The 20,302-nt window shown below is 44.9% G+C and overlaps 1 protein-coding gene across 6 annotated transcripts in view; it reads left to right on the top strand.

The window, feature by feature from the left end:
* slc4a4a (solute carrier family 4 member 4a) overlaps positions 1-19,560 on the top strand; it is a 49,540-nt gene extending 29,980 nt beyond the window's left edge. For all 6 annotated transcript variants that reach the window (XM_030359656.1, XM_030359661.1, XM_030359660.1 and 3 more), the window contains 17 exons: positions 138-292; positions 2,578-2,688; positions 3,102-3,276; positions 3,393-3,526; positions 3,921-4,195; positions 6,345-6,415; positions 6,783-6,968; positions 7,396-7,509; positions 8,135-8,296; positions 9,480-9,658; positions 10,931-11,003; positions 12,301-12,369; positions 13,442-13,615; positions 14,452-14,610; positions 15,015-15,108; positions 15,837-15,919; positions 17,429-19,560. In XM_030359656.1, coding sequence (XP_030215516.1) covers positions 138-292; positions 2,578-2,688; positions 3,102-3,276; positions 3,393-3,526; positions 3,921-4,195; positions 6,345-6,415; positions 6,783-6,968; positions 7,396-7,509; positions 8,135-8,296; positions 9,480-9,658; positions 10,931-11,003; positions 12,301-12,369; positions 13,442-13,615; positions 14,452-14,610; positions 15,015-15,108; positions 15,837-15,883 — 2,178 coding nt within the window. In that variant the 3' untranslated portion in view covers positions 15,884-15,919; positions 17,429-19,560. The remainder of the gene's footprint in view (positions 1-137; positions 293-2,577; positions 2,689-3,101; positions 3,277-3,392; positions 3,527-3,920; positions 4,196-6,344; positions 6,416-6,782; positions 6,969-7,395; positions 7,510-8,134; positions 8,297-9,479; positions 9,659-10,930; positions 11,004-12,300; positions 12,370-13,441; positions 13,616-14,451; positions 14,611-15,014; positions 15,109-15,836; positions 15,920-17,428) is intronic.
* Positions 19,561-20,302: the final 742 nt, after the last annotated feature.

The raw sequence follows: 20,302 nt of genomic DNA, 5'->3' as shown, positions 1-20,302 counted from the left end.
TGGTTTATTCCTGACTTGTCCCTTAGCCCCATTCTCTTACACACTGCAGAGCCTAACCTGAGTTGGAACCTATTTGTAGCGTGACATTGTTACCCGTTATGAGATACCAAGACCCCGTTTTGTTCCTCTGTGATAAGGTGTTTCACGACATCGCCTACAAGGCCAAAGACAGAGGGGACCTGTTGGCCGGCATCGATGAGTTCCTGGACGAGGTGATCGTTCTGCCCCCAGGGGAGTGGGACCCCGCCATCAGGATAGAGCCTCCAAAGTCCATCCCGTCCTCGGGCAAAAGGTCTCCAGCTACACTACATACAATACCTCGCTCTGAGTGGGACGTGCGCTGCAGTGGTTGTGCACGGACGACATTATGGGCTCAACACACAATAGGGGCTGCTCCTGTTTTAGCTACCCCTATCAACGGTCATTTTTATGCGTTAGTGTTATTGCTACAAGTAAAACCAATGTGAACTTTCTTGAAAAAAGAATGGGTTGAAAATGCTGCAGGGTATTGTGGAGGAAATTCAGGGTAGGGCGTATTTGACTTGGACTCCTTGATGAAGGCTTGTTCAGGGTTCCCTGACGAACACCATGCTATACCGATGGCTAGTAGCTGGCTAGGACCAGCTCTTGCTTTTAACCTTCCGTACGACCTCTGGGAACCTAGTGTTGAACACAACATGCTCGTGGATACAGCTGTGCATCACCGTTATGTTTGTATCACGTTATATTTGAGGTATTCTGGTAGGATAAAGGACTGCGGTTCTATGTTTGATTCTACGTGACAAAAAAATCGGTGAATCTGGGGTAGAATCTACATTGAATCACAATTCCAAGTGTTAAAGGCCCACTATGCAACTTTTTTAGCCAAAATTACATTAATTATGCTGGTTGAGAGTTATTCTGATGGTTCTGCATTCCATTTCTGGGTCGTTTGGTGGGTGTGTCATTGCCCCATGTCACCTCTCCACGGAAAAAGCGCATATGCAACTTGCTCTGTTCGGACCGACACAATCCGGATGTGACGCAGCGGAAGTATCCAATCGCGCCTCGAAAATGTAGTCAGATTGTAGTTTCGAAAATGCTTTACGGCACAGACACACACCCAAACTTGGCACCGGCTGGATATAAACAGCCATTTGCGAGGCAATTGTTGCATTCATCATGGATCAAGGGGATAAGGGGCAGGAAGTGAAAAAGTAAAAGCCATAGAGCATTCCGGTCAATTTTCAAAATAAAACACAATTAATAAAACACCAACATTATTACGTCATGACCGGTGGCACCAGGTCAGCAGTCAATCAATCAAAGGGTCTCAAATCATCCTTTTTATAAGAACAATGTCAGAAAGGACAAAGCCTGGCATTTAATGGCAGTAGTTTTGGGAGTGGAAGGTGAGTACATTAGGTTTAGGATTATCGCGGGATCTCGTGATCTCGCGTGAATACGGCTGGCTCGCAAGGCAGCGTTGCGCTGCCGTAACGCGCCCGGTGGAAATGCAAGCAGGGCAAAGTCGCGGCCAAGACGTGCCGCAGCCGTAACGTTGCCGTAACGCGTCCGGTGGAATCCCCGGGTGAGGGATTGTTACATTCATCATAGATCAGCCGACTAAAAGGAGACAGAGAAACCCAATGTCGGAGGAACAGAAGAGAAAAGGGAGACTGACCGACAGAGAGGCCAGACACGAGTAAACGTTGGGCAAACTTTTCAGGAATAGCGTGAACTGAAAGAAAAAGAAGACTGCAAATCAGACGCCGACTTGGCCGCGTTGCTTTTGAAATTGAAAGTACCCTTGGGTGAACTTTGTCTTCGTGGTATTCTTGATGTTGATAGTCTCTGCACAAATGTGTTTGCTCAACCATTTTGTTGTGAGCCCTGTAAAAATTGTTTTCTCGACCGTTTTGTTGTGAGCCCTGTATGTTTCTAGCTTGCAACCATATAAACACCTTTGTTTCCATTGGTGTTTTGCTGTTCGTCTGTCTCGTCCCCCAGATACAGACTGAATCCCCGAATCCAGGTTATTGTTTATTTAGATTATTATGTTGGCCAACACTCTTACACTGATTGTTCTGTTCAACCTAAGATAAAACAATTATAATCTAGGATATAAATTCTCCCCGTCAACCATAAAGAAGGATGGATTTATGTTTATTGCAATACAAATACACTATATTAAAAATGTATAACCTTGCCTACACTTTATGAACATCTACTTCTTACATGGCTCCACGTATTCGCCGGATTCTTTGAAAACAAATGCACATGGCTCGCGTAGAAGTGCATGGGGAAGGGTCGTCAACGAGTTGTTACGACAGTGTTGTAAAATATCTACTACGAAGCTGTAGGGGGCGCTGTGTAGAGAAATGTGCGTGCCAAACCAAGAAAACAGCGAAGAAATGCCCGAAGTTGCATAGTGGGCCTTTAACCATGGTTCGAGTGTTTATGGTTAACAAAAGTGAACTACATCAAATCATATTGATTTTGACACAGTAAACTCTCACGGATGACCCGTTGCTAGTCTGACTGAACATGGAGGTTTTTTGTCGTTGAACGTGTTTATTTGTTTTGTGCTTCTGACAGAAAGAATATGTTCTCCGGAGGGGACAACTCCCAGATGAACGGGGACATGCCTCACGACGGGGGTGGAGGAGGAGGTCACGAAGTAGGGGATGAACTGAAGAAGACCGGAAAGTATGCATTCATCGGCTCTAAACTTCCATCTGCACGATGGACTGAAAATACACACACGATAAAAAAAAAAAGATCTGCCTCGCTTCTTAATGTCAGCAGCTGTGCTGGATGGACTGACCTTTAACTTAATCTTTCCAACTGCTAAATTCTTCATAATAATATCAAGGTTCCCCACTTATATTATGTGGGGAACATATATATTATGGTAAGCTAATACCTTGGGTTGGTCACTGTTTGATTTAGAACTGATGACACTAGAGAGTCATCCCCCATTTGACCAGGTCTGAGCTGGGATGTGTTTATATGTTCCTGTATTATTGTGACGATTATCATATCATTCGATTTCTTTTATCGAATTCAACGTTTGACAAAGTAGTGTATCATACTAATCCCCCCTTTTCCTTACCTTTTAGGTTTTGTGGCGGTCTCATATTGGACATCAAGAGGAAAATGCCGTTCTTCGTCAGTGACTTCACGGACGCATTCCACATTCAGGCCCTGTCGGCCATTCTGTTTATTTACTTGGGCACTGTAACAAACGCCATCACCTTCGGTGGTCTGCTTGGGGACGCCACGGATAACATGCAGGTCAGAGGTCACGCGTTTGAACCACGAACGGTCTGTGGGACTATTAGAGCATGCGTGCTAATCGTTAGGCGACTCAACTGTCTAAAAATAAAGATCATGTATCTCTCTCTAACCAGGGCGTTTTGGAGAGCTTCCTGGGCACAGCGATCGCCGGGGGCCTGTTCTGCCTGCTTGGGGGACAGCCGCTCACTATTCTCAGCAGCACAGGCCCTGTGCTGGTGTTTGAACGGCTGCTTTTCAACTTCAGCAAGTATGTCCCCCGCTTCTTTCCCCTCTCTGGAAACTCGTAGGCCGGGTTTTTTTGTGCCAACGAGACACATTTCAAATGAATGCACGGAAAAAACTGACGGATAGCACAAATGTAACACTGCAATAGTCGTTATATATATCCTCGTGACGACGTGGGCCGTGAAGTCCTGTTTTAGTTAGCGTGTGATCATTCGACAACCGACAGCACTTCACACTTCCAAATCGTCTTATCTTTGTCTTTTAATAAACTTGAACTGTGTGTGTTTGTGTTTGTGTAACAGTACTATTGGGCACCAGACAGAGAACTCCATTCAACTTCTTGAATGAAGAATTTGACCATGACCGGATGGGATTTTATTTGACGTCATTATTCAAATTGTTTTTTTCTCTTAAAGGGACAACGCCTTCGACTACCTCGAGTTCCGGCTGTGGATCGGCCTTTGGTCGGCGTTCTTCTGCCTGGTGCTGGTGGCCACTGACGCCAGCTTCCTGGTGCAGTACTTCACCCGCTTCACCGAGGAGGGCTTCTCCTGCCTCATCAGCTTCATCTTCATCTACGACGCCTTCAAGAAGATGCTGAAGCTCGCCCACCACTACCCCATCAACTCTGACTTTAGAGTCGATTACGTCACGCAGTACGACTGCCTCTGTATGGCCCCGGCCATCCTCGGTAAGACGCTGGCTTCCTGGATGACCTTGTTAATCCTCTGAACGGCTGTTCTGGGGTGGTGGTCGTTTATTGCATCGGGGGAAAAAGATGCGATGCAGTTTTTTTCCATTGTAATCGTAAGGTGGCACTGGCGTGACTTGCCGATTAGAATAGTGCATATGCGACCAGAAGTAGCACCTCATTGGGATCCGTAGCTGGAGATGCATTTAGGTTTTTATTTAAGTTGACAGAGGAGAAGTACTTTGATTTGAATTTGTTCACTGATGATTGAAGGTTATCTGAGTGAATATAATCAATGGACAATTTCATATTGTGAAGGGGAGATCATATGCTGTAAGTCCTTTGTAAGTTAGTAAGACTCTTTTAAGGACTCTTGTAGAGTCGGGAAGAACACTCACCTTGAGTCCTGGTGCACAAGAAGGGAGTCTGAGCTAAGGAGAGGAAGACGTGTGCAGTAGGTTTGAGCCCTCAAGGTTACTTTGCCAGTGCTTGTGTGAGCCCAGAGTCGTGGCGGTGGTGGCTGTTGTTGGAGGAGACGAAGAGGCGCAGCATGCCTCTCTGTTTACCTTCCTGATGGGGGAGGGGGAGGAGGAGGTGGAGGAGGAGGAGGAGGAAGGGCATCCAAGAAGCATTGCTAATCCCCTGCTGCTTTGAAAATATCACACACACGTACACACTTTCACACGTGCACCCACACACACACACACACACACGTTCACACACGTGCACACATACACCATATACATTCAGGCACACACACACACACACAAACGCAGACACGCATGCACACACATGCGACAAACCAACAATCTGTCTCTCTCTCTCTCTCTCTCTCTCTCTCTCTCTCTCTCTCTCTCTCTCTCTCTCTCTCTCTCTCTCTCTCTCTCTCTCTCTCTCTCTCTCTCTCTCTCTCTCTCTCTCTCTCTCTCTCTCTCTCTCTCTCTCTCTCTCTCTCTCTCTCTCCACAGTCTATCTATTTCTTCCTCTCCGTCATATTGCCACACACTAGCTTGTCCCATCATTATCCCCTGGAACTGCTCAGAGCAAAACAGATAAACACAGGTGCACACACTAACACACACACACACACACACACACACACACACACACACACACACACACACACACACACACACACACACACACACACACACACACACACACACACACACACATGATACACATACACCCCACAATACACCCAGACGCACCAACCAACACACACACACACACGCACACACACACACACACACGCACATACACACGCACGCACACACACACACACACACACACACACACACACACACACACACACACACACACACACACACACACACACAGACACACACACACACACACACACACACACACACACACACACACACACACACACACACACACAAACACACACCTCTCCCATTCATGCACGAACAAACACTTACACACTCACCCTCACACGCAAGAGGACATTTTTTTTGCACCTGAAAACGTATGAATAATTTCTTACATATACACCATGTATTGAACACGAAAAAAGCCCCATACACACATGCACGCAACACATTGCACGCTCTGTTTGGATGTTCCCAAGAGATAGAAGAAGAGATACCAGATGTTGAACGGTGATAAGCAGGCTCTCAGGGGCCTCCCAGCAACGAGCTGCTGGTGCTCTTTAAACATTCATTATGTTGAAGTCCTCAATTGCCTCTCACAGCGAGGCATGGCTGATGGAAAAACCCCTGACACATAAAAACACATCTTGTGTACCCCTTTGATTTTGCCGACCACGTCATATTATATCATATTCCTCTGAGCTGAAGTATTGTTAAGGGGATACTGGATCAGTGCTTGATCTACATCATCCTCAGCGTCATCATCCTCTCCATCCTTCTTCTAATCATCCGCCTCATCCTCATTCCTCACATCCTCATCATCCTCATAACCCTCATCTTCCTCCTCACCCTCATCCATATCATTGTCGTAATCCTCATCTTCCTCATTGTCTTCATCATCACATCTGTTCGGAGTAGCCCTACATCATACATCAGTACGCCGGTCTCATGTACTATGCTTCTGCTGTGGTTGCTGGTGCAATGTCCACGTCGAACGTCGTGTTCAAACCGTTGTTTTTTTCCTTGTGTTCACGCAGAGAATAGTTCGTTTGAGATCCCAGAGTCGCTCGATGGCTCTTCAGTCTGGTTATGGAACAATACTGAGCTGGTAAGTCTCACTCCCCGGTGCCCACTATGCTCCACACAACTCTATTTTAGTAAGAATAGGGGGACAGGCTATTCTGGTGCCTTGAGCTAGAGGCATCCTTGAGCTAGATGTACCACCCCCCCCCACACACACACACCTACACACTCATGTATTACTTAAAAAAAATACTAAATAGATAATAAATATATTATCATATATTACATTTTACCCTTAACTGTATACTTATCAGACCAAAGTTTATCCAAAGCATGCAATCAATGTCGTAAAAAACAACCGCAAACAAAGTTACAGTGCTTACAGTGGCCAATCCATTCGGGCACAGAGCGTGAGTGAGTTGAACGGCTGAACCTGTGTGTTGTGCTTGCAGCCCATGAACGCCACCTGGTCGTCCCTCAGCGAGAAGGACTGCCTGAAGTACGGCGGGGAGCTGGTGGGCAAGGCCTGCGGCTTTGTGCCCGACATCACCGTCATGTCCTTCATCCTGTTCTTCGGCACCTACTCCACCTCCATGTGTCTGAAGAAGTTCAAGACCAGCCCCTACTTCCCCACCACTGTAAGTCACGCGCACGGCGCAGGTTGCTCAGCGGGACGAGATGGAGTTCAAACATCCGGAGAAACATTAGCACAACAGTCGGGGAGATCACCGAAACCCTTCGGCCACTGCTTGGACATCGAGCCTTTTGTCATTTTAGCATTAACAAACTTGTTTATGCTATATCTTTCCATAATGGCACCTATTGGCCTCCTTACCATACCTGGAAGGAAGGGACCCTCTTCTCAAGTGTTTTTCCTTGCCCTTTATAGTTTGGATGTCATATTAATGGGGCCGGGGAAGCACTTTGAGACTGTAACTGTGATCGAGGGCTGTACGAATACAATTGACTTGACATTAACTTGAATCAGCCGGTGTTCTGCTCAACAGAACGATCATATCATCTACAGAGGAGCTAAGTGTTTGTGCTGTATTTGCCATCCCCTAGATGAGGAAGCTGATCAGTGACTTTGCGATCATCTTGGCCATTCTCATCTTCGTCGGGGTTGATATGCTGGTGGGTCTGGAGACCCCCAAACTCATTGTGCCAACCGAGTTCAAGGTAAAGTTGAGGCTCATTTTACACTTCTGATGCAACCAAATGCATTGAAATGCGAAAGATTTGGATTTGGATTTTTTTATATATATAAAAAATATAGATCCTGGCAGAAAGCTGTATTGCTTGAATGTTAGTATATTATATATTATATATATACTATGTATATTATATTCAGGCTGTCTGAAGTCGAACAACTTAGCGTTAGTAATTCTGATACAAGTCATCCAAGTCTCCAAATGAAGAAAAGCCTTAATAACTGTCAGTGTATTATCAGGATGGATGAGTGTATTCCCAATGGAAACTCTCCAACAGTAATGGAGGGGGCTTCTTCAGGGAAATTAAGCAAATTGATTCAGTTTAATTGATGGAGTTGGCGGTATCACAAGGGCTCCCCTTCCTGCTCACTTCGCCGGTCGCCTCTGTGAGAGAACATATTGTGTGTGACTAGAGGAACAAATCCTGAGCTACCGAGGTCGTCTGTGTGGGAAGCCCTACCAACAAAAATATGGAACAGTCTTTGGTCAATTCATTTCCCAGTTTGCTCTCCCTTTGAAACACGTGAACATCCCTCTGGAGTTGCGTGTGTGCTGAATGTACTGAACGTCCGTCCGTCCGTCTGTCCCCCCAGCCCACGAGTCCCAAGAGGGCGTGGTTCGTGCCCCCCTTCGGAGGGAACCCCTGGTGGGTGTACCTGGCGTCAGCCCTGCCTGCCCTCCTGGTCACCATCCTGCTCTTCATGGACCAGCAGATCACCGCTGTCATCGTCAACAGGAAGGAGCACAAGCTCAAGGTGAGCCTTTTCTATTGACGCAACCCAACCTTAATGGGGCTCTGGGTACGATTCAAGCGCTGTTATTCGAGTGTATTCCGTCGGCCATTAGTGAGTGAAATGCGCCGTGAGAATATATGTTTGGGAGTTGACTGCTCCTGCCACTGAATGAGCCAGTTTAGATGTAAGCCTGCTTTGCGGTCAGTTCTGACCAATCAGGAAATCTCTTCCCTGATTGGTTCGTGGAATCCATCTAGCTGTCAATCACAGGTTTGTGAAAACAAGCGCCCGGGAGGGATAGAGCAAAGGGAGGGGATGTTTTTTTTTGGTTGTTTCGACTTTCTCTCTCTGCATACAACTCTTGAATGTTACGCATAGCACCTTTAAAAAAAAACACTATTTCAATTGAATCTTTGTTCTTAGACAGGTGGCAGCCTGGGTGGCTGGTTAATAGGCAGGTAAATGCCACGCATCGAGAGTGAAATGTCAGCGCTGTGCTGCTAATGCCAGTTGGGTTGTTATGTGGGCGGGGGGAGGGGGGCTTCAGGGAGGGTGTGGGCGGGGGTCTGAAGGGGGGGAGGTTAATCTCTGGCGGCTGCTACGACTAGCTGCTGCTGTTCGCCGAGCACAGATGGGGAGAGTGGGATCGCATCAATCAGCCGATCAGAGAACACGGCCAGAACGGTCCCTCAATGTGTTCTGATTATTCCTGCTGTTGTTCAGGCAAGGCCGAAAAAAAACGAGGATCACTTTGAGCATACTGTACTGTAAAGATTCTCACTGTTTGTTATATGGGTTATTTTGGTTGTTGCAAAAAAGTCTCTTTCACCATCAATCTTCTGGTCTTTTTTACTACAACACACGCACATGCACGTGCGCACACACACGTACACACACACACACACACACACACACACACACACACACACACACACACACACACACACACACACACACACACACACACACACACACACACACACACACACACACACACACACACACACACAAAGTCCATTTTTATAGGCTACTGCGCACAAATATGCCCCAGTACGCCATTCATTATGATTATCATCATCATTCTCAGTCACACATTATGACCTTGGTCAAACATGACATCAAACGCGGCCGTCTTCATCGTTTACATTTCGGTGAGCCCTGTTTGTCAACACTCGCGTGTCCCATGTTGTCCTGGTTCTGGCAGAAAGGGGCTGGCTATCACCTGGACCTGTTCTGGGTGGCCGTCCTGATGATCGTGTGCTCCTTCATGGGACTGCCGTGGTACGTGGCGGCCACCGTGATCTCCATCGCCCACATCGACAGTCTGAAGATGGAGACGGAGACATCGGCGCCCGGGGAGCAGCCCAAGTTCCTGGGTGTGAGGTGGGTCCCACACCGAGCTTCTATGGTTTCATTCATGGAGGAGAAGCTGTGTACGGTTGTTTGTTAAAGGGGAACCGTCACACTAGAGCTGCTCGATTATGAAAAAAAATCATACTTACGATTATTTTGGTCAATATTGAAATCCCGATTATTCAAACAATTATTTTTGAGTTTGAAAACATGATGCATTTATTCAGCGTTTCTCGCCAAAAAATCGGTGAGAACTTAGAAATTTTGCCTTGAAAAAATATGCTAAATATTCAAATTGAAAATATTCAAATAGAAAATAATATACATATATGTCATTAAAAATATTGAATGAATAAAATAAATAGTTTAAACTCGATTCAATTTGTTTGGAGATCGTTTGACGCAAAACGCGATCACAATGCGATTAATCGCACAGCCCTAGTGTTGTGATGAAATCAGGGTTCTCCACTTGAACCCTTGGACCACTGACGACGATGGTCAGAATCTGCTGAAAAGTCTCGGACACAGAGTTGGACCATTGGACTCATTGTCCTGGAAAGGATGTTCTGCGTTGGTCCTATATTCGGAACAATGATATTATTGAACCGTCCCGGAATTCCTTTAGGGAATCTGAGTTGAGGTTGCAGATTTTATCCCTTCATGCGTGTGAAGCAGGCTACTCTCTTGTATGTGACGATTGCCCAGCACAACAAGGCTGTCGGCTTGTTGACTGTGTGGAGTGAAGTCTCTCTGGGTGTTGTTACCCAGGGTAGATACGTGTTTATTCACATCATTCGTATTGCTTTGTGCACAAATTGCTACATTTATGTTTGCTATAATGGGAAAACAATCAACCATCATGTTGTTCTGTCTTCACCAGTCTTAGTCCCAATGATATAAGAAATAAATAAGATATAAGAAAAACAAGCGCAAGCTTTAAAAAATGAAATGTCGTATGATGGAGGAGAGTTGTGGAGCCCCTCGTAATGCAGCTGTGAGCTGAACCAACGTCCTCCTGCGAGCCCAGATGGAGCTGGTCTGTTGACGTTCAGATGTTGACAGGTCTGTGAACTCCACACATGCCCAGTGGATGTCTCTGTTCTGGCCTTCTATCATCTGGAAAATGAATGAATCGAAAACAAAAAAATATTAGAACGTGTGCATTATATTCACCTTTAATCATCTCATACTTACTTTACTTGGGTGCTGAGTCTGGATTCCTAGGATATATATATATTATGGACCACAATGTCACATGTCATATCTTCTGTAACGTTTTTTTCTGCTGTGTTTGCTTTGCAGAGAGCAGAGAGTCACCGGCCTGTGTGTCTTCCTCCTCACCGGCCTGTCGGTCTTCATGTCTCCTATTCTCAAGGTAAAACGCCATAAAAATGTTTACCAATCATAAAAAAAATCCACAAATATTTGTGTTGCTTCCCCGACCTTTCGGTTCAGATCATCTCGCCTATCATCCTCTCTGTCCCCGCTCCTTTTCACTCGCCTGTGTAGTTCACCGTCCCACCTGGTTAACCACAAAGTGAACGGCTTGAAAAAGGGAGCAATGTATCTTTCTATTGGTGGCACTGTGTGTGTGTGCATGGCTCACAAAAATGTGAGCTGTGTCTCGTATAGCGGTGGACGTCTATAGTTAGCATAGTATAGTCCACCAGCGCAGTGAAAACGAGCCAAAACGATGCGGATCCGTCCCGAGCGGTAATGAGGAGGGCTTGAGTCTGTGGGGCTGTAGCTAGCCACTCGTTCTGTCCTTCACCAGACAGACGAGCCGCCAGTGCAGCAGCGAGAGTGGGGGGGGGGGGTTTAATTGTCTGACGTTTTGCTGAATACGTGGGGAAGCGGAGAGAAAAACAGAATAATAACGCCGGGCTGAAGGGTTCCCAAGCGTCCCAACGTGACGACGGGGCCGAGCGGTAATGTCCCAAATGAAAGCGAGGCTGACAGTCAGCCAGGCTGCACGGCGGCTGGTGTTATTCTATGCTAATGCGTCGGAGGGGCGCACTAAGTGAGCTGTCAGGGCTGAGTCAGCCCGGCTCCGCGTGTCCTGAGACCACCCCGCCGCCCACCCAGCCACCCACCCAACCAGCCACTCACACGCCTTCACCCAGGCACCCAGCCTTCGCTCGCTCCCTCAGGACCTCTGTGTGGCCCGTCCATTCTGAACCAGTGGCAACGGTCACTCAGGGACCCCGGCAAAAAGGTTTTTTGCAGACTGTAGTTGAAACTGCAGTTTAGTTTAAATGGCATCACTCGCGCTTCTTAAATGTGCCTTTTAGCAACGAGTGACTGTGGTGCTCTCTAAAGAAGAAGAGATGCTGAATATGCTGGGTTAACCAAGTGATATCGGTGTGGAAGGTGTGGAAGGTCTTTGGGTGAATGCATGCACATGCTCAGATCCCTTTACAACAGCTCCTGTATCTAAGAGACTACCCGGCCTAGCGTGCATCTTAAGCCCTCAAAAGGGCAAAGATTATAGTTAAAAGTTCACAAGGTTCCTAGTGCTAGTAATCCTACCACTACTAATGAGTACTAGTTTGATGAGTACTAGATACCCCCCCATGCTAAATCCCCCTGTGTTTTGAAAACCGATGTGAATACGACAATGACACTGAAACACTTCTATGCTAACGCTACAATGTATTTCTGCCCCCCTCTAGTTCATTCCCATGCCTGTGCTGTACGGAGTCTTCCTCTACATGGGCGTGGCCTCCCTCAAGGGTGTGCAGGTAAGGCTGTCCTGCTCTTCCTGTTGGCTCAATGTGGGACCATGGAAACACAAGGAGGTCATCGTAGATGGAGATAGTTAGGTCAACGCTTGCTTGGGTATGCTAGCCCCGTTGTGTTCAATTGGGGGCGCTTTGACAGATTGCCGGGTCTACTTGGTACTTTTCTAGAGATTTTTCTCAATTTTGACGCTTTAATATTAGTGGTGAGCAGTTAATAATAGCAACTACTCACAATAATGTGATTAGGAATACTAATATTCAAGTTTGATCAATCTTTTCAATGAATAACGAAATAAAGAACTGAAGCACAAGCACGTGTTTCTCACCAAATGTAAGTATTTGCATAGCCGATTTAACGTTATTGTTTACATACAATTAAATGCACATATATTATTTATATCTTTACAAACATTGTTTGAGAACCAAACTATACTATAACTGTCTAGAGACAATGTATGAGAAAAGTTATTTAAGTCATGGCTGGATTACTTCAGCACCCTTGTATGAACTTCATGTAGCACAGTGCTGGATGCATGTGATTTAAACATGTGAACTGAGTGTCATACATGTCAAAGATAGAGAGAGAGAGATTAGGGTTGAGGACAATGGAAAGGTGGTTTATTGCGTCCTTGGAACAACTGTTCTGAGGCTTTATAAGGGTAATTGCTAAATAATCATTAACTCAAAACCCTTATGACGCTTAATACTTAACCTTATATGAAACCATAAACTATTTGGAAAGAAGTGTGTGTGTTTTTGATGATAGCACCAGCCTTTTTTATTTTTTTAGAAAATAAAGGTAAAAAGGAGATTCTGTTTTAAACCTTGCTCTCAACTCGTTACCATAATCTTTTCTCTCTCTCTCTCTCTCTCTCTCTCTCTCTCTCTCTCTCTCTCTCTCTCTCTCTCTCTCTCTCTCTCTCTCTCTCTCTCTCTCTCTCTCTCTCTCTCTCTCTCTCTCTCTCTCTCTCTCTCTCTCTCTCTCTCTCTCTCTCTCTCTCTCTCTCTCTCTCTCTCTCTCTCTCTCTCTCTCTCTCTCTTTCTCTCTCTCTCTGTGTGTGTGTGTGTGTAGTTCATGGATCGTCTGAAGCTGCTGCTGATGCCGGCTAAACATCAACCAGACCTGGTGTACCTGCGGCACGTGCCGCTGAGGAAGGTGCACCTGTTCACCTTCATCCAGATCCTGTGCCTGGCGCTCCTCTGGGTCCTAAAGTCCACCGTTGCCGCCATCGTATTCCCCGTCATGGTGAGCACCTTTGACATACGGTCACCTAGTTTACTATTGGCCAGGATAGTAGTGGGGCGGGGCTTAACCTTGACTTAAGTTGGACCACTGAATTGTCCATTAGCCCCTAATGGACCAGCTTTATAGACAAAATGTATACAGACACATGCAGTGGCTGAGGGAATAGTGCCAGCGCCCTCCTTTATACAAAATCATAACTGCAAGTGGAAAAAAGCGGAAAGGTAAGATCAGCAATGCTGCTTATGCTTCCAGTCTGTTTATTTAGCCAACACGAATGAACACGAAACATCAATGGAGACTTTGCAATGGAAAACAGAGGATGACACTATTTTTAAAATAATCACCAGCCAACTTGCTTTATTTACAAAACAATATTGGTCATATATTTAGTTTATATTATATATACTATATATGCTCCTCAATGACATGTATCTGGATTCACACTCACACATTCTCACTCTTTGGATAAGAGTGTCTCCTAAAAGACCAAAAAACTATCAATGTTCATTGGACAATACTTGGTTCAAAAGCAAAAGAAAACCTGATACAAAGACTAATATTTGTGAAACCGAATGAAAGCGTGATCATAACAGCTCTTGTTAGCTTCATACCAATGCACTCCCAAAGCATGGATTTGAGTTGGTGATTACATTATGTTCAGAAATCCCTGGTGTTGCCACTCTGCTGATGCCGTGTGTGTGTGTGTGTGTGTGTGTGTGTGTGTGTGTGTGTGTGTGTGTGTGTGTGTGTGTGTGTGTGTGTGTGTGTGTGTGTGTGTGTGTGTGTGTGTGTGTGTGTGTGTGTGTGTGTGTGTATGTGTGTTCCCATGAGTTCAGATCCTGGCTCTGGTGGCGGTGAGGAAGGCCATGGATTACATGTTCTCTCAGCACGAGCTCAGCTTCCTCGACGACGTCATCCCGGAGAAGGACAAGAAGAGGAAGGAGGACGAGAAAAAGAAGAAGAAGAGAGGCAGCATGGACAGTGACGTGGAGGATGTGAGTGGGTCATCGTGATGTGTCATGACACGTCGGGACGTTTATGTCATGCTATGTCTTGTTGTGGTATTGGCTGCTGATACCCCAATATTGGGATGGAAAACAGGGCTATGGCCCAGTCAATTTCGATTCCTCTATTTCGGCCATTATTATTCATTTGTATTCGTTCTGACCAAAGTCCAAATGGATATTCTTTTGGCTCACAGCAGGATGATGCGGGGTTGTCTCCCCTCTGGGCCCTGAATCCAACCAAATGTGTTGAAGTGTTTTCAGTATTTTTCCCATTTGACCTGATGACTGATTCAAGGAACGTCAATTGCAGAGACATATGAAGATGTCCGCCTTGATGCCCATTGCAGGACTTGTGTCATGTGTTTATCGACTTGTCGTGTCTATCCCAACAGTCCGACTACCCTTACAATGAGAAATCACCCAGCATTAAAATACCTATGGATATGATGGAGAAGGAGCCCTTCTTAGGGGATAAGTCCTTCGACAGTGAGTAGAACCCGAACCTCCCGAAACAACACAGGGGGTCTCCACCGTGTAGTTGTTTTTTTCCATTTTCTACCACCTTTAATGCTTCCTTTTTCTTCCTCCACCTGCCAAATCCACTGCTGCCTTATTCAGGGGCCAATCTTATTCTCCTAACAAGAGAAAGCCAGTCTCTCTCCGACTGGCTTGTTGCCTTGACTCACTGCATGAACTTAACGCTTGCTTCCCTGCTTTCTTTGTTGAACTCTTTGTTTGAATTCTTTGAATAAAATAAGAAAATGCTTTGCTTTTCTTATTCATCGTTTTAGTGTGTTCAATTTGCTTTGTCTTTTGTCTTTGCTTTTTCTTCTTATGTGTCTTGGAAGTTCTCGTCTTGGGGTTTATCTCTGAGGGTCTTGTCTTGTGAATGTTGATCACCCACGTCGTTAGTTTTAACCCAGTTTTAACTGGTGCATTATTGAACTATGAATCATATAATAATTTACCCATGTAACCATTCATTATTTTTGTTTCGGTTTGGACTTCACGTCCAACTAATTTGCTCTGTGTCGTTGCAACTGTGTTTCGTGCCCTCGTTTCAACAATGATCGACCTAAACACAGATCCTTTGCTCCCTTTCTGAATGTTTAACACAGCATGCACGACACAAGCTTGTGATCCTCGTTTTTTGACACGTGCGTCACACTGAACCAAATGGCTGACGAGGCTCGTGTTTTCTTGTTCACCACCAGAGGGAGAGAAGTCCCCGGCTTTCCTTGACCGGCACACTTCGTGCTGAGCAGCTGCGGTACTACCAGTCCAACTGTAAATCCAGGTGAGCTGAGACGCATTCGTACCACCAGTCCAACTGTATGTCCAGGTTAGGAATGCGGAATCAGTAACACCCGTCCTACTGTACCTCAGGATGGGATTGATCAGATTCAGTACCAACAGTCCTGGGGGGTGGGGTGGGGGAGACAACAAGACAGGTGGTCCGGGGATCATTCGTGCAGGCACAGTATGCATACGTTGCATGCATCACGATTCAATGATAGTGGCCTGCGTTCCCTCAGGGCGGTACATTATGTATGACAGGCTTGAGGTCGTACCAAGCGGCTCTTCGATTCCTTTTTAGTATCAGTTCAAATTGTAGATCATTTCACTCAATACACTATGAGACAAATGTGCCACTAGCCCTGGGTAGCACCAGAAGTCCTGGTTAGCGCCATAGCCCGGGGTAGCGCCAGTAACCCTGGTTAGCGCCATAGCCCTGCTTAGCGCCATAGCCCTGGTTAGCGCCATAGCCCTGGTTAGCGCCATAGCCCTGGTTAGCGCCAGTAGCCCTGGTTAGCGCCAGTAGCCCTGGTTAGTGCCATAGCCCTGGTTAGCGCCAGTAGCCCTGGTTAGCGCCATAGCCCTGGTTAGCGCCAGTAGCCCTGGTTAGCGCCAGTAGCCCTGGTTAGCGCCAGTAGCCCTGGTTAGCGCCAGTAGCCCGGGGTAGCGCCAGTAACCCTGGTTAGCGCCATAGCCCTGGTTAGCGCCAGTAGCCCTGGTTAGCGCCATAGCCCTGGTTAGCGCCAGTAGCCCTGGTTAGCGCCAGTAGCCCTGGTTAGCGCCATAGCTCTGGTTAGCGCCATAGCCCTGGTTAGCGCCATAGCCCTGGTTAGCGCCATAGCCCGGGGTAGCGCCAGTAACCCCTGGTTAGCGCCAGTAGCCCTGGTTAGCGCCAGTAGCCCTGGTTAGCGCCATAGCCCTGGTTAGCGCCATAGCCCGGGGTAGCGCCAGTAACCCTGGTTAGCGCCAGTAGCCCTGGTTAGCGCCATAGCCCTGGTTAGCGCCATAGCCCTGGTTAGCGCCCATACCATTGGGATGCCTTTGACGGCCGGGCCCAACACCCAATCAGGAACTGCGCTGTATTGCTGCTGTTGTTTGGGAGGGGATCTGTGAGATTTGGGTGTTTTTTTTTTTTAGGTAGTTACCAATGGTTAGTGGTAAATATCTGGTGATTTGATAGGTATTTCGGCTGAGTTTACACACAGATCACTCATGTATTGTTTATTTACTTATTTTGAATCCTCCCGAATCGCGTTATTGAATTGTGTCTGGAGGCATTCCGATACACGGTGAACTTCTCACAGAGAGCAGTTCAGATTTGATCACTTGATCCATGCATTCATCAATCTTATATGATGTCAAACAAATGCAGTTTGAAATGACAAATTGCTACGCTTTAAGGAGTATTCTTTAACTGCTGAATAACGTGACAACACATAATACTGTAGGTGTGTGATAACTTTGCGCTACACAGCCTAACTATCTCGGGTCGTTTTTCCTTGTTTTCCAGCCCTGAGTTGCACCCTCTCAACTGCGTGCCTCAGATCAGGATAGAAATGGACCCCGACGACGATGACGACGACGACGAAGACAACGGAATCTTCTGGAAGACCAGAGGGTCTGAAACATCACTGTAGGGCAGATGGCTGCCCACTAGCCCTGCCTTTTTTATTTTGTCTCTTGAAATGTTTTCAAATAACACAACCATGGTAGAACGATAACACTGTTTATGATACGGGAACGCACAAATGATAGGAGGATATAATGGTATAGCTCGACTTTGAAATACTGACGAAACCCTTTTTTCCAATAAGGGGGGACTCTATGTGACTTTAGGAGCCATGAGTCATTTTTCACTATTCTGGAGTCTGCGTTGCCACCAACAGAAACAATGAGAGGTGCCATTTGTTTATATATGATTCTATGCAATTCATCAAGCACCTATTGCTGAGTTAGGTTAAAAATGGACGACAATAAAAAGCTGAAGTGTATCGGTGTAGAGATTGCCCTCCTTGCTGTTTTTATATCCTAATATATCTTTTCTGTTTTGGATTTTTATATAAACTGAATTATTCTAAGGACATTTTCCTGTAGCAGGAAAATCATATTTTGTGTAGCTCTACCTCTTGATTTAGATTCAAAGCTTATTGTGAAATAATTAAACTAACGTCGATTTTTTTTTAAGCAGCATGAGGTTTTATTAAATTAATTGTTTTTTCCCCCTGTTCTTCCGATGAAAGATGAACTATGTTTTTTCTCAATAGGGAAATGTGTGTAAAATATAGATATACATGCAACATGTGATATATATAAAATTGTACTTTAATTTACAACGTTTGGTAACAATGTCTACTTTTTTTTCACCGGACTCTTAGCATTTTCTTGCTTTTGAATTTCAAGGTGGACTAACACCTTGTAGTCTTTTGGTACAATTATTCAAGGTCTCACTGTTGATCTTAAATCAAAATGTTTCCATGGATCTTTTAACCCCTTGTGTTCTGCATGTGTTTATAACTTTTGTGTTGGTTTTTCTTGATGGTCCGTTTTCCTCTAAGTTAGCACCCACTCTTGAGGCGAATAACATGTGATATTCCTAAATCTAACTAAGAATGCATATCGTTGTTTTGCTTGTGCTGCACATAATACTTTACCGAAGTGGCTTATCAGAGGGCGATCTCGCGGGATTTGGTAACAATCTGATGAGTGAGGAAATCCATGTTGCTCTCTGCCAAATCACACCGGCCATCACACACACTGTCCAATACTATAGCCCAGAGAAATGTATCTCTTAATGGGAAATCCTATTAGAATAGTGTACACAGAAAGATGTACGACTCTCTTCTAAATGTTTCTCTGTGAACACAGAGACAAGGGATGTGTGAGTTGCATTCCCTGAAGTGAGGCACATCCACAGCAACAGTCACAAAGAGAAGAGATGAAGGCACTAATGTTAACCATACGAATACATTTTAGCATTGAGTGGACGGCAATGTCCACAGAAAGACAAAGTGGCTAGCCTCGTAGTGCTCGGGGTGTCAATATGTGATTATTGTCTCCAGGCTACAGAAGAGGCTTCTCATTGGCATTACATGGTCATTAAAAGGGTTGTTACCGCAACGGACGAGGCTAAAGTGTGGGCAAGGCTGAGTGCAGATTTGACCTGAGAGCTGAACTGGATCTCCACTATACGTGACATGATGAAAAGGTTATTTTCTTCTGTGGCTGGGTGACGTAAGAGCCGCCTTCTTCCTTTTGTAAATCATGTACATATCAGCATGTTGGCATGCAACAAAATGCATCACCCCTCTTTTTGTCCTTAGGGTTTCATTTGGTTTAGTTCTCTTCCTCAAATGAATACAATATAGCAAAAAATAATTTATACTTTGTTTCTCTGATCATTGTTTTAGCACTATATATATATATATATATATATATATATATATATATATTTGCATAATTGATAAAATGTCGAGTTTGAGTATGTCATGAGCATGGCAGCCTATATGTTAAATAAAATGCAAATTTTAGTCGACAAAATAACTTTTATGAATATTTAGAACTGGTTAAATGATTTATTTTAGAATTTATATTTTTCAAATGAATTGTATATTGAAAATAAAGACAACTATTATGACACTCAGAGACTGCACAGCTGTTTTTTATTGTATATATTAATATCACACTTAATTAATTTGCACTTCTACATAGCGGGCAGGAATAACAACAATGAAAATGGCTTCAATTCAAAACAACACATTATCATATTGTTCAACCCATTTAGGCTGCCTAAATGGGTTGTGATTTTTATTTGTGAAGATGAACTATGGTCAAATAATCAGGGCATAGATGCTTTATGTGCTTTTGACACAAGGACAATGGCGCTACCTTGTGGCTGTTGTATTGTACTGGCACAGAACTGCCAATCTGATAATCACAAAGCACGTGCTCGCATGATCCTTTTAAACACAATTAATAATAGATATAATATATAATATATAATAATTGACCCACACTCGCTCAAATTAGTTTTCTTTACAGCCTAAATATTTCAAAGCCATTGCCTGCATTTGACATTTCAAGAGAACCATTGTTGAATTTACTGATTTGGCTTTCATTTAAATGCTTTTCATTTTAAATGTAACGTCACTTTAATCTTTATATAAAAAAAAGTATTCTTAAGATGTCCTTTGTGCTGTCACGCTATTTAATAGTTATCTCAACAGTTGTCCTAACTCCGCCACTAGAGGGCCGTCAAGGGCCTCAGATCAGAGTGTAGCTGAGCACGAGTTTACAAGTATTTGTGTGTCTGCTTAATAAATAAGATAATGAATGTATATGTGGATTACAGTCAGTAGTGAGCAGAGAGTAGACAATAGAGAGAAAC

The sequence above is a fragment of the Gadus morhua genome, chromosome 6 (assembly GCF_902167405.1).
Source record: "Gadus morhua chromosome 6, gadMor3.0, whole genome shotgun sequence".
Classification (NCBI taxonomy): Eukaryota; Metazoa; Chordata; class Actinopteri; order Gadiformes; family Gadidae; genus Gadus; species Gadus morhua.
The sequence above is the reverse complement of the archived record's forward strand: the minus strand, read 5'-3'. Positions and strand labels throughout refer to the sequence as shown.